This window comes from Platalea leucorodia (genome assembly GCF_965183815.1).
Source record: "Platalea leucorodia genome assembly, chromosome: 4".
NCBI lineage: Eukaryota > Metazoa > Chordata > Aves > Pelecaniformes > Threskiornithidae > Platalea > Platalea leucorodia.
The window spans coordinates 31,903,216-31,917,199 of NC_138826.1; the positions used below are offsets into that span (position 1 = coordinate 31,903,216).

The 13,984-nt window shown below is 37.6% G+C and overlaps 1 protein-coding gene across 4 annotated transcripts in view; it reads left to right on the forward strand.

Annotated features, from left to right (window-relative positions):
• WAPL (WAPL cohesin release factor) overlaps positions 1-13,984 on the forward strand; it is a 73,454-nt gene that overhangs the window by 35,670 nt on the left and 23,800 nt on the right. For 3 of the 4 annotated variants that reach the window (XM_082309645.1, XM_082309647.1, XM_082309644.1), the window contains exons 5-7: positions 8,721-8,816; positions 12,044-12,196; positions 12,445-12,581. In XM_082309645.1, coding sequence (XP_082165771.1) covers positions 8,721-8,816; positions 12,044-12,196; positions 12,445-12,581 — 386 coding nt within the window. The remainder of the gene's footprint in view (positions 1-8,720; positions 8,817-12,043; positions 12,197-12,444; positions 12,582-13,984) is intronic. The other variant, XM_082309646.1, reaches the window with a different exon arrangement.

Below are 13,984 nucleotides of genomic sequence, written 5' to 3' on the forward strand. Positions count from 1 at the left end.
TTTCTTGTACTGTAGGCAGGGTTTTTTTTTCCATGAGTAGATTGTTTTCATTGAATTGCCATATTCCTGTTATAAATTTTAAGCACTGTGAGAATCTGTCAGTCCTTGAAAATAAAGCTTATGTGTGATCCTGTTTTTCCTAATAGGATTTGCTGTAATGCAAGTTTAAGGGTATAACCTATGAGATCTTTTACAGGTTGAAGTGAGCTTTTTCCTCCGGTGCTTCATGCTGACTGGAAGAAGCTATAAATATCAGCTTGAAACAAATGCTGTGTCTAAGTTTACTTGAAGTCCAAGATGAAATACTTGTACCTGATCTTTGAAAGTGTTTTGAAATTGAAGTAGTATGAAACCATGCATGGCTCTTGGTTTGACTGAGTAATCTCATGGCTAATATGACAATGACGTGTGCGTGGGAGGGGAAAGAAACTAGGCTGCGCTGTCATCTGTAGTTTTCCACTTAGCCTGTATTATACTTTACAGTAGATGTTTATCAAAGACATCCTGCAAGTAACATTTATTTTTGCTTGCCTGCAAATGAATCGTGAATCTGCATTTCCCTAAATTAAATTTTTAAAGTTGTGGGGGTTTGGGGGTTTTTTTGTTGATTTGGGTTTTGGTTTTTTTTTTAAGATTTAATGTATGTGAGGAGTAATCTGTCTTAAGTGCACAACCTCAGGTGGTTTTCGTTAATTATTTTTCCATAGCTTATTTTAAGCAAATAGTCTTGGAAAAGCAGCAGTGGAAGCATAATTCTGAAGTTTTGCTATATCAGTCATAGCCCTTTCCATATGTTTAATGGTAGGGTAGACTGGTCAGAACTAATTTCAAAAAGAACTTCTCGTCTTCATCTTGTATAACCTTTAGGAAAAGCGTGTCCTACCAAAAGGATGAACAGTTATAACAAAGCATTTTTTTCAGTGATATTAAACTCCTGATACTACACACATTGAGCTGCTATTTGCATCCTAATTTAGGATGTCAACATTGCCTTTTTTTTTTTTTTAATAGGAAAGATTATTAGTTGACATTTGCTATTTTGACTCTGTTGAGGAGTCGAGCTGAATTTTGACAATCAGAATATTCTGTGAAATCTCTGGCCTGTATCAGTTCAGCACTAAGCCAGCAGTCTGTTTCATCAGCAGTTTGACAAACAGTGGTGGTCAGATCTGACAACCTGTGACAGCATGTTGCTGCTTCTGCAGTACATTCCTTTCATTTACTGGTTGGTGCTTCTGGCAGATGGTCTACCCAGTCCTGAACTGAAGTGTTTTTTGTGGGTTTTTTGTCCAAAAACTATTTGTTGGAATGATGCACAAGAGATGAGCTGTTCTGAGTGCTAACCAATTATAAACAGCGTGTATATTTTAAGCAACTTTTATATTGCTGGAATAAAAATGGATTTAAAAAAAAAGATAAAAGATGATAAAAGGTAAATCTGTTGCTTAAATAGTTGATTTGTTGAAAACCAAAGCTTCAGATTGATACAATTATTACACTTAACCTTTGCAAAACCAGATTGTTCAGTAAGCATATTTATTTAATACTGGCTTCCTAGTGCTTACCATTTAGCAATTTTTTTTTTCCCTTCTATTATTAATGTAAATAGACCAAACCCAATTCCTAATTTTTAAGTTAGTAAACAGGATACTAATCAGGACTGGCAGGTTTTTAGATTAGTCACCTAATTTGAAGAGTGAAGTAGCCACTGTAATTTTACTGAATTGAGTTGGGGCATAACACCTTGAAGCCATCGCAGAGTGAAACCAAATGCCAAGAGTTGGTCTGTTTAACTTCAAGATAATTGTTTGATGCTGATCAAAATTATTTTCTTCCCACTCCTTCATATTAAACTGTGGTGGAGAAGGGTGTGTCCTGGTAGATGCTGAGCTGAGATCCTTCCACCTGGCAAACCTGCTTCGTCTGTCCTCCATATGTAACTGTTGGGTAGAACTGTGCTAACAACATTATTGGAAGTGCATTTTTTCTCCTATGCAGTGTCAAGAAAGACGTTATCAGTAGGGACATAGCTTTGTTCTGAGAAAAGCAGGGATGCAAAGTGCAACGTGAAGGTAACAGGCTAGGTCCTCATAGAGGCAAGAGGGACAAATGAAAAATAAGCGTGGAAATCCTTCTCCCCTTGTGTGTACTTACGCTTTTCAGGAAGTAGAGAAATCAAGTTGAATGGAGAATGTTTAATGTCACAGTGGAAACTGTGTGTTTTGTACTTCCAGCTCCTGCTGGTATTAACTCTTAGGCAAGAAGGAAAGATGCATTAAACATTTTTGAAACCAGATTCTCTCTTGCATCTTTTTGAAACCAGATTCTCTCTTGCATCTTCATGTTTCCCCCCTCCCATTAGTTGTGTAGTTCCCAGTAATTATCTCAGTGTTTTAGTAATTAGGCAACGTGGGATAACTGCGTAGGATAAATGTTACATTGCACAAGGCCTTAGTCCTGTAGAAAGTTCTAAAATCGGAAAAACGCTCGAAGAGATTAAAATATACCAGTTTCATTTGCCAGTGGGAGCTTAATTTATATGCAGATGAATATGCAAAATTGTCTTTGGAGCTCCCATGTACTGTATGAGTGTGGTTGGTTCGCTCAGCTCGGTCTGTGACTTTATGTACATAGATAGTAGTGCAATGCAACACGAGCATGTCTTGAGAGTGAAGCAGTTGGTGTTGAGGGCCCAGTGCCCCCGTTATCCACATCTAGAAGTTTTTACTTTGAATTAGCTTTATTCTGGTCTGCTTTAGGGAATGCCCAGTAACAGCTGGTGTGAGGTAGGTGCTCTCTGGAAGAGCATCTTCAAGTTTGGCTTCATCGGAAGGGAATCAGGTAAGTGTACTTGGAGACTCAGTGATGCAAACCACAGTGTTGTAACTGAGGACATCTGGGAGATTTATTGGAAAAAATGTTTTACTGATCCAAATGGAAATGCTTATGTGGGTTTACACGCACGCATGTGTACCCCAACCATATAACCTCTGGAATTTCATTGCTGTTGCAATTTTATAAGGCTTTCCTGTTAGTAGATTGATACACTTTGAGTAGATTAGGATTAGCCGGGGGGGGGGGGGGGAGGAGGAGGAGGGGTGTGTGTGTGTGTGTGTGTGTCTGCCTTTACGTAGCAGCAAAGAAGGCAGGAATTTTGCCTAACAGTTTTTACAAGGAGCTATTTGTGCCAGTACAGTTACTTGCAGGCAAATGCAGATTTTTCTCTTCTCTTGATCGAAGTGATATGCTTCCAGTATTCTGGTGATATGTCTAAACTATTGTACCCTGTCCCTCTTAATTAGACTTAACATAGGTTTCAGGCCAGACCATATGGTTTCTGCTTCTGAGCTGACCAGTTTTGAATACACTCAGTGTAAGCAGCGTAGAGAACACCATTAGGTATTTCTGTTAAAGAATGAATCTCACACTTACCAAACTGTCCTGTTTCTTCAAGTTAAATTTTCATGCTTCACTTGGATGTTTGACCTGTCATCTTGGTCTGCCCTGTAGGCCTCCTTTTGAGCTTTGAGGAAGACAAAATTTGCAGTTATTCAGAAGTCTGATGCAAGAAAATCTTCAGTGACATTTTTTTCCCCCCCTTGCTCATTGTGTTGTCTTCTATTGATACTCTTCAACCTTGTCTGACTGACAACTTGTAGCTGTCTAGCTATGTGCATGTATAATGTTTTCTGTGTACTGCATTAAATGGTATAGCAGCGCACGATTAAGTGGTCCATGGCACCCAGAGGTAATTTATTGGCACTAATCTGCTACTGTGATCCAAATAATGGATATTCGGTTCACATTTTGAACACTGAACAAATGACTTAGTCCTGGTTTGCTTCTGGTTTTTAACGGCTGTTGGAAACTGCTATCTTATCTGGAGTCCAAATTAACTTCTTTTGTGTCATATACACATGGCTCAGCCTGCGCTGAACTGATACTCCATCTTCCTGTTTTGAAGAGTAATTTCTTTTTCTTTGCTCTGAATGGATGTTCATTCCTTTCCCTTTTCAAAAGAAAGAGTCCGTTATGAATAGTTCTGTGCTGCATTACATACTAGTTATCTCTTTTTCCTATTCAAAGTGAGACATGCAGGACAGAGTAGTACTCTTAATGATTATGAATACTGAGTGGTAAATAGTCATGCATTTGGGTTTATTGCAGGTTTTTTTGAACTTACTTGTAGTTTTGATGACTATCTGGCATACAGTCTTACTGAATGCCCTTCAGATATAAATAATGCATTTATCAGGATATCTGTTAAAAATGTTTTGGGGTTTTCTTTTGCCATTGTCTTCTACCTTGGAAAGTGTTCTTGCCTGTAAATAGCTGCTGCCTTTCTTGTTTTGCTAGTATTTTCAGCATGACTCATGTCCCTGGCTCTTATTTTCTGCTATTCTTATATCTGTGAATGGCAGGCAGTGCTGCATCAGGGTGTGCAGAGTGCCAACTCTTGGAAAATTTCAGCTTTGAGGCTTTCAGGGATGGGAGGTTAAGCGTGACCCATAGTTTATGCCATTTGGAGATGATCTTATAAAACTGACAGCCCTGTGCATTTTGTAAAATCCCTGGCATTAGTTCTGGTTTTGCATCTCAGTTCACCCCCCAGAACCACATGCAGAGTCCCACAGTACAGTACGCTTTATACCCTCACTGGAACATTTGCACTCTTTCAGACATCTATCTGCATGTAAACAGATGTCAGTTTAATACATATGAAAGAAGGAAACTCTTCTGCTATTCAGCAGAAGCTCTTGCAGCTGATTAATATTACGGAACTTATTTGCCTTAAGAACACAGAATTCAAAGGAGTGATGTACTTCCAGTTGCATCTATTCTAAGTTAATCTTGAGAGGAGGAATTCTCAAAGAAAAGTCTGCATTATTTGAATAATTGCAAGGTTGTCTTGTCTTTAAGAGAAAATCAGTTTCTTAAATTACTGCTGCTTAAATATCAGTGTTGCTTCTTCAGGGAAGCTTGTTATCACAAGCATTTGAGTTGCCTTAAAAAAAAACCAAAACAAAACCAAAAAAACCCCCACCAAAACCAACCAAACCAACCCCTTTGCTTTTGTAATCAAGCCCTTCTGAAAAGTCTTTATTCACTAGCATTCATTTGATCTTTGATACTTTTCCTGGCTTCAGTTATGTCACACAGTAATCTAAAGCAAGTCTACACGGTGCCTACTGATTGATCAGTATTGGTGCAGTTTCTTTGCAAATTGTTTTGGAAATTCATCTTCGTTTTGTGTTGCAAGGGAAAATGTGAAGGTTGCTTTAAGAAGTGGTTGTAAAGGAGGGATGCGTTTGCCATGTCCATGTCCCTTGAGTTGTAAGAGAGGCTCCAAAGTCTCTGCATAATGTGTTAGAACATATTTCTTTGGAAAGCGGTGTCGGATTTTTGCAGGCGCGTTTGATGGTTGAGCTGTGTGCAGTCAGTGTGAGATAGGCTACTGGACCAGAGGACTGGGATGCTGGGGAGCAGTGTCTACTGTCTAATGAAATACTACTGGGAAGGCATGGAATCACAGGCGAAATTACTTTGATCTAAAAGTGGAAGACATTACCTTCCATAGGTATTTAATGTTCCAAATAGTGACCATTTTCAGTTACAGTTTAGATTCTGTTACAAGAGAGCTGCTAAAGGGAGACGTCCTCGTTTCTCAGAGTAGGCATTTATTGGAGGCATTACTTGATTTTCTTACATAAAATACAGCTTTCTTCTGTATTGCATTGGTAGTGCCTCAGCAAGCTGTAAAGTGCCTTGTCACAAAACACTTTGGGATGCCGTAGCTTTTGATTTAGTAAGGGATTAAGGAAAACCAAGGAAGAAAAGCCCATTTTTGACTGTAAATAAAAAGGATGCCATCTTCGACTCGGGAGGCCTCTGAGCCCTGAGTATTTAGAGGGAATTGTCTTTATCTGTTTGCCCTGTTGAACTCTTTCCTACGCATCAGCTGTTGCTCTCTGCTGCAGAAAACACACTAATGCTGTGTGGACCTTTTGATGATGCTGGCACAGCTGTTTGTATTCTTTGTTCTCATTCCATATCGAAGCACTGAACTTGATCTCTGTCATCTGTCCTTCCTTGCTGTATGCCTCTGTATGCAACAGAGGTGCTAAATTTTGAAAAGCCGAGGCTGCAGACGCTCCTGTTGCATGGGCAGCAAGGGCCCGTCCCAACTGCTGCCTCGTTGACTAAGAGGAGCTTGCACGCCAGCGTGGCTCTGCTCCCCCTGCGCCTGACGAGGGCCGTGTTTGGCTCCTCACGGAGCACAAGGCCCGAAGAAAAAGGAACACGCTGGCAGGGCACAGGCAGAGGCTTTATGTACCAGGGCGGCGAGTATGGCATGCTCTTCCCTGCAACTTCATGAAAATGGGAGTCCTGCAGCAGAGCCTGCCTTGGTCTGTGCCCCTGTTGTTTCTGCATCGGGCGAAGAGAATAGCATAAATCTAGGATCCTGTTGTGCGGGTTGCATCTCCCCGCTGGGTGCGCTGAGCTCGACACTGCTGTTGCAGAGACCCGAAAAGCATGTAGCTCCCAGACAGGAAATTCAGGGATATTAATATATGAGTATCCTTTTAGCAGGGATAGAATACTATTTGAGACTATAACTGAGATTCGGACTATTAATAGAGAATGTCCTATGTTAACAGGACTTCTGGCAGCTGTAATGCAGTACACTGCTGTCAGAATTGTAGCAGTTCAGCTTCCCTGCAAGGTTAGGAAGAATTATGCATCAGCTGAAAGTGATACTAAATATGTGCTGTACTTTCATGCTTGTTACTTGATAGAGCACGTTATTTCCTTGAATTATCTCGTATACCAGGATATGGCACCCAGAAACTTACACCCTCTCTTCCCAATCTTAAGTATGCACTGAGATAATTTGTGGAACAGTTGTGAGTAATTCAAGAAAAAAGTGAGTGTCTAGAAAATATTCAGTGGTTCTTTTCCATCACAGGTGTTTGTGAAACATTGTATCTTTCAGGATTAAAAACACATCTTTGTTACTAAGTTGTCCTTCCTTTGTTCATGGCAAACCCTGAGTCACATTCCGCCTAAGAATTTGCTACTCAGAAATGCACAGGAGGAAAGAGAGTTAACCTTTTAAGCGTTTTGTCAGCAGGTAACTCTTTGCAAATAAGGATCTATATGACACCATCTTCCTATTTGTGGACAGAGGTGTCCTGTCATAACTCTAGCAGCATGAACTTAAAACTGGTTTCTCAGTTTAACTTTTTGAGCTTGGTGAGCTTGTCAGGAAATTGGACAAGTTAGTGCTTCGGTTACTTGGGTAAGTTAAAAATTGAAATTATCAAAAACCTTACTTTGATATTTCTATGTGTGGCCATGGTGGCTACATGGGGTTGCTGAAGGACTTTGTATATCTGTCACCTGAAAATGTATCATTTAAAAGAGCTTCCTGGGAAAAGAGATAAAACTGTTAAGACGGTGACCGTTGTATACTTGTTGCTGAATGGTACATGAGCTCTGCTTCAAAAAAAAAGAAATTAAAAATCCAACTAAGTTAAGTTTCTTATGACCACATCAAAGCTTACTGTAGGAGGGAAAGAGGCTTTTCTCTTGCCTGGAAACTAAAACGCTATAGTGCTTGACAGGTCTTCTGGGCTCTGAAAACTCATAGCTGAGATTTTCATTCTGCTAATATTCTTTGAAGTTTTGTTAGTCAGGGCTTTCTCTTCTTGCAAAGAATGGAAGGAAGCAGCACAGTAGAATTTTAAGAGTAATACAGGAACTCTGGACTTACAAAATCTACTTTCTAGCTTTTGACATGCCAAAACCTTGTTACACTTCATAGAATGGTATTCAGTCCATAGCTGGTACTGCTAGGTTTGCCACACATAGTCCCTCTGTGGGCTGTACTTGAGCCAGTATCTGTTTTAAATAGTTGATACATTATATTTTGACAGAAAATTATTTTTAATGCCCAACTTTTTTTTTTTTTTTTTAATCTTTTTTTCACATTTAAAATGCTATACAAGTGCGTGTGAGGAAGTATGTAGTTATAAAGTTTACACAATATATGGCATGTTGGGAAACTGTGAAAATTGTAATGGTATATTAGTCTGGAATATTGTTATACAATTAGATTGGTAAACTCAGATGCTAGAAATATAGTTCTGTCTTTGCTTCCTCTAAGAATTATATTATATTTCCCAAAAATTCAAGGGCAGTAAATTTTGATGCATTTTGATTTGCCTTGACACATTTTTGAGCAGGAAGAAGAAGAAGGCTTCTTAAATGCCTTTAATCCATATTAATAAATTCAGTTAGGTGTTTTCTATTCCTCCAAGCATCAAAGTCTATATCAATTCTACATTTTGATTCTAAACTAGTCATATTTTCTACTGACATGGTGTTTGCTAACCTGTTTTTTTCCCCCCATAGCTGTCTTGTTTTTGTCTTTAGGAAGGTTGCAGGCCTTTTGTGTTTGAATAAATTATAAAAGTAGAAAAACTGGAAAAATTCTTGAAATACATACACATCATGTCTTTTGCCATTTGAATGGGTCTGTATGTCTTTAAAAACATCAGATGCTTTGAAGTCTTTCAGGTTTTCTGATATATACAATATTGAGAACTTGTGTTGCTCATTTTACTTGTTTGGCTACATTATTGCTACAGTAATTTTTGAAGTGTATAGTGACTACTGATAGATCTGCTTAAAAAATAACTTTCATTTTTATCTTTTAGTCTCCCACAAAAGCTGTATATAATGCTAGACACTGGAACCAGCCAGAATCAGAGGCTCTGCCAGCACCACCAGTTTTGAAAACTCCCAGCGTCCCAGTAAGTAGACTGTTTGTTTTTACTCAAGTTTAGTAAATCTCCTTTAAGATTTACTGATACTTTTTGAAACACAAGTTCTTGATACCTGGTAATGTCACAGTAATTCAGAATAAAATCCACTTTGTGATGTGAGCCATTGGTATTTGACAGGAAAGAAATTGTCAGTGGAAATAACTTTAGAACGGGATCTTGCATATCATTTCAATATACCCATAAAAAAAAAAACAAACTTCAATCAAGTTATGCTCCCTAATCTGCTGAAGCAGAACTTTCTAACAATGGACTCCATTTCGTCTTCTGTGGGAACGCCTAGGATTAACTTGCTAATGCCACAGAAATCAGCAAGTTGCAGGTCAAAAAGGAAAACCTTAAAAAGAGATATTTCATTTATTTTTCCTTTCTAATGGAGTAAAGTATTGTGAATTTCTGACTTGAGTCTATAGACTATGAAAGAAACAAAAATTTTCTGTATACAACCAGAAATGCTAATGTGAACATACCAGATATAAGCATGTCTACAAAAAGCAGACAAGAGGTGAAAACAGTTCTTAAAGTAACTTGTTTGTTCAAAAATCAGTGATTGTTCCAAAGCTTAAGGTAATTGTTTAACTCTCTTGAGAACCTGAGAATCCATGCTCTTGGGCTTATATATGTGTAAAAGTTGTTACTGATTATGCTAAAAGAGCATTGTACGTTGTCAGTAAACTTAATTTCATTTGGTGCCTTGCTTGCAGTACTTGCCTGAAAACAGAAGATCAGAAAGTAGATATTTTTGCAGTGATAAGTCTTCAGCTTTTGTTGTTGTCACCAGTTTCAGATGTTTTTTTGAGGGGGTTTTGTTGTTGTTTGCGTTTGGTTTTGTTTTTTTTTTTTTTTTTTTTAATTCCACGTGTGTGTGTGTGTTGTTCTGATACTAGCTCCTCTTTGTTTTATGGTTGGTTTTGGTTGCATCCTCACAGTATTCTGAACAGCCTTCCTTTGATGTTAACTGCACTGCCTGGAAAATGCAGATGACTCATTTTAAAATAACTATTACCGGTAGTGTGTGAGGAGAGAGCAGAAATTTCAGTCCTGGGTTTCTCCTAAACCCCTTTCTCAATTTAAATTATGTGCCTTTGAAGTGAAGCGTTTGTTGCTTACTGAATCTTTGTGTTGATTCTGGTTTTTGTGAAGGACTCTGATAGCTAACTTAAAGGCAGATTTTGTCTGAGTCTTCTCAGACAGACTTTGAGTATATCATCTTCAGGCTAGGAAAATGTCTGGATCATTCATATTCGGACAAGCCATTTTGTCTTCTGTCAGACTTCCACTTTGTAACTGGAACCATCAAAATATTAATTCAGGAATATGGCAGAGGTTTGGCTGAACAAACCAGTTAGGGGAATTTATTTGTATCTGCTCCTCATGTTATGATGTACATCTGAAGTTACTTAAGTCACTTTTTTAACCTTGATTTACGTGTGTATGATTAAGATTTAAGAGTTACAAGATAAATGAGCCTTGATCCAAATGTTCAGCGGTAATCCCTGCACAGATGATCCTGCCTCTCTAATTTCTGTAGAAATCTGTTACCTGAAGATCTGGATAAATTTGTCTTAGATTTAGGGTGAGAAACCCATAGCATGCAAACTGCTTATGCCAAGTACTCTTTCTTTATGGCCTCTCCAAGCTCCCTTGGAATTTGCTTTGAAGGGGAAGCCGTTAACCAAGACTTGGATGAGATACTTCAGTGGATCTCCTGTGTTCACAGACTGATAAGACCAGAGTCCTCCAGTATGTGCTCTAAACCAGCTTTTCAGGGTGGTTTAGTAGCATTTTGCCACTGGACCCTAAATGAGCAAATACTGAAGTACTGCACAGTGATAGAGGCAGCATGTAAAGAATACTCTGTTATATTAACAGGTTGTTTTGGCTTATATTTTAATTTTGACTGTCAATGTACAATGCACAAGAAGGCTTTCTCTCAAAATATCCCCTGGAGTGAGTAACATTTAATGCATCCTCTATGCCTGCATGTTAATTCTATTTTTTTCAGTCACACTTTAAAAAAATTCTCATTTTTCTGTGTAAGGAAACGAAGTACATGGTATTACTTAGGGATTGAGGGTGAGTAAATGACCACTGGCATTGGCACGTGTACATTTAGAATTTGGCATTTGGAGGTCGTTTTCCTGTATGCCTTGTTTTCTGTAGTTTGTCTTCGCGTCTGAATTTGTGCCAAAGTAGTAATCTGAAGATAAGCTGACGCTTAAGTTTATAGTAGCCTCAAACCAATACAGAGGAGTAGGTTGAGGAGAAACCTGTAATACTGGCCTGAGATGGCTGGAAACTTGTCGGTAGTTATTCTAGACCTAACATTGAGTTCTCTACTACCTGTTGTAAGTGCGGAATAGGTTTTGCTGTATTTCATGCTATAATACGTTGTTCCTAAAACATTAACAACACAAATATGAATAAGGCCAGTGTACGGAGAATACCATGAATTTGCAAGAGCATACTCTACCAGTTTGAGACCTGCACTATGCCTCTCTTAGTTCTCTGTGTGGCAGTTTTTTTATGGTGCTACAAAATTTGTATTAGTAGTCTTCTAGGTACAGGCAAAATACAGTTTGGAGTGTCAGGTTGGAGAGGTCGGTTTTCTGATAGCTACACCCTGAGTACAGTAGTGCGGTAGCCTCCAGTAGTTAGAGATGAGAACAGTAGGCACAGAGTTTTTCAGTTCAGGCTGTGTTCAGACAGTGATTGCTCAGTCCTGTGCTCGTACCCAGACCAGTGTACGTAATGATGGTTCAGTAGAGCAACCACCTTAGTCAGTCCTGGAAGCTCCAGTGTAAGAGGGTAAGATACTTGTAAATATCAACAAATAATTATTTTTAAACAGTGAACTTGGTTGGTTTACTTACCCTAAAGCTTAAGGAACCAGTGTAAAGGACTTTTTTTTCTTTGTTCTTTTTTTTTTAGTTTCAGAAATCCACTGGAGCTTTCTTGACTACTTAGAACTGTTTTTTGTATTTAAAAATGCATATAATTTCTGACATCTTATTTTTTTTTTTTAAGAGTAGGTACATTATCACACAGCTTAGGTACATCTTGGTAGTGTAAGGCAAGGACTAAACAGTCCCAAAATGTGAGTTTGACAATTGCACACCTGTACTGTTTCCTGATGTATTTAGTGTATGTTTACATGCTCAAAACATCTGCCCATTTTAGCACTTTCTTATTAATAGGTAAGGCTATCTTCAAAGGAGGCAATTCATAAAGATGATGGAGTTTTTAAGGCTCCTGCACCACCTCCCAAAGTGATAAAAACTGTGACAATACCTACTCAGCCCTATCAAGAGATAGTAACTGCATTGAAATGTAGGAAAGAAGACAAAGAAGTAAGTATTCTTAACAAATTTTTAAGATAAAGATTTATTGGTAATCCTAAGTACTGAAGGAACGGTGTCAAAATGAAATTTGGCTTTCCTATTAAAGATAATATTTTTATCTAAGTAGTTGAATGGCCTTCATTAACTTCTTCATGTTTCCTTGCACTCAAAACTGAATAGATTTTAAACTGTACTTGTTAGTGTCATAATCAATCCCAAGAGCAACTTACCTAGGTCAAAATATTTGTCTCTTCCAGTTATACACTGTTGTTCAGCATGTAAAGCACTTCAATGATGTAGTGGAATTTGGTGAAAATCAAGAGTTCACAGATGATATTGAGTACTTGCTAAGTGGATTGAAGAGCAATCAGCCCCTAAACACACGTTGCCTTAGGTAAGATATCTTAATATAAAACACTGAACTTATATTTAAAAGAGATATTGAATTAAATATTCATCAATGAAGAGACCATGCTTTAAAAGGTTGTTTGGGTAGTTACCTGGCACTTCTGCTATAAAGAATAAAATTTGAAAATAATCATCAAGATGATATATTGTGAATAATCAAAAGTAGTATGACTAGGAAGATGAAATAGAAAGTATGTACAGTAAGAGACTTCTTCAACACACTTGTTTTCCTTGCTATAAATTAAAAAAATATTTTCTGATAGCTTCTCTTTGTTTAGTGCAATCGTATGTGCGATGACTGTTCTGTTTTTTAATGCAAAATTCAATTCTAAAATAAAATCCCTAAGACTGGAAAGTTTGCTGGCTATAACCTAGAACAGATATAATATTGAGATACTGTTTAACTCCAGCCCCCTGTTCTTTATCTTCTGGGGAGAAATAACATAGCTAGCATCCACTGGAAGTATTGTGGCCTCAATATTAGTTGGAAGCTTCCCTAAGTTGTCTTGAACTACTGATTGCACTGTTGAATATTCAAGTTACACATTATTGGAAAGTTAGTATCAAAAATATTAGTCTTGTTTTGAAAAAGTTTATGACTTAATATTGGTGTCCGTTCCCTGGACATAAAGGTAATCAGAATGTTCTGTAACCATGTAAATTTTTTTTTTTTTTTTAAATACTTGTAAATTTTCCTCTCTGTTTAGCAAAACTAAAATGGTAGAGAAGGAAAAACTTGAATCCACAGAGACAGGTGATGAGGACACTTTACTTGAGATTTGACTGTGGATGAGAAAAAGCTTTACATGCTTTTAAGAGAGCTATTTTAAGAATTTATTCTTCATGTTCCTCAAAAACTAGCAATGAATATTGTTGCTGGAGTATAAACACAAGAAATCTGTTGTCCAGTTTGTATGTACATTATGATAAGAATAAATGATATTGACATGACATTTATGTCAATAATGACAGTTTATGTCGTAATGACAGTTTAGGAGTGTTTTTCATATTGAGTGTACTTACTTTGCTTGTATGGCAAGCTTCCTAAGATCTTAAACTGACTTTTTTACTTTCCAAATTTATATCATGGAACGTAACTTGTATAAACACCATAAAAATTTTTTCTTTCAGTTAACAAATTAAAAGAAAAGTATTTTTCCAAAGGAAATCAATGTGTAAGGATAGGAATAGACGTAAAAGAATCAGAAACTGATAGGTAAGCTTTAACTGGTGCTGTTGTGATTGGAGACAGAAAGACCACTTGTTCTTTAAACACCATGCTGTATGAATCTTTTTTATAAGAAGATTTCTCAGTAGTCATGGAAGACTTGATTGCAGAATCACTCCCACATTACTCCACATTTACAAGCAATATATTTTTAATAGTCT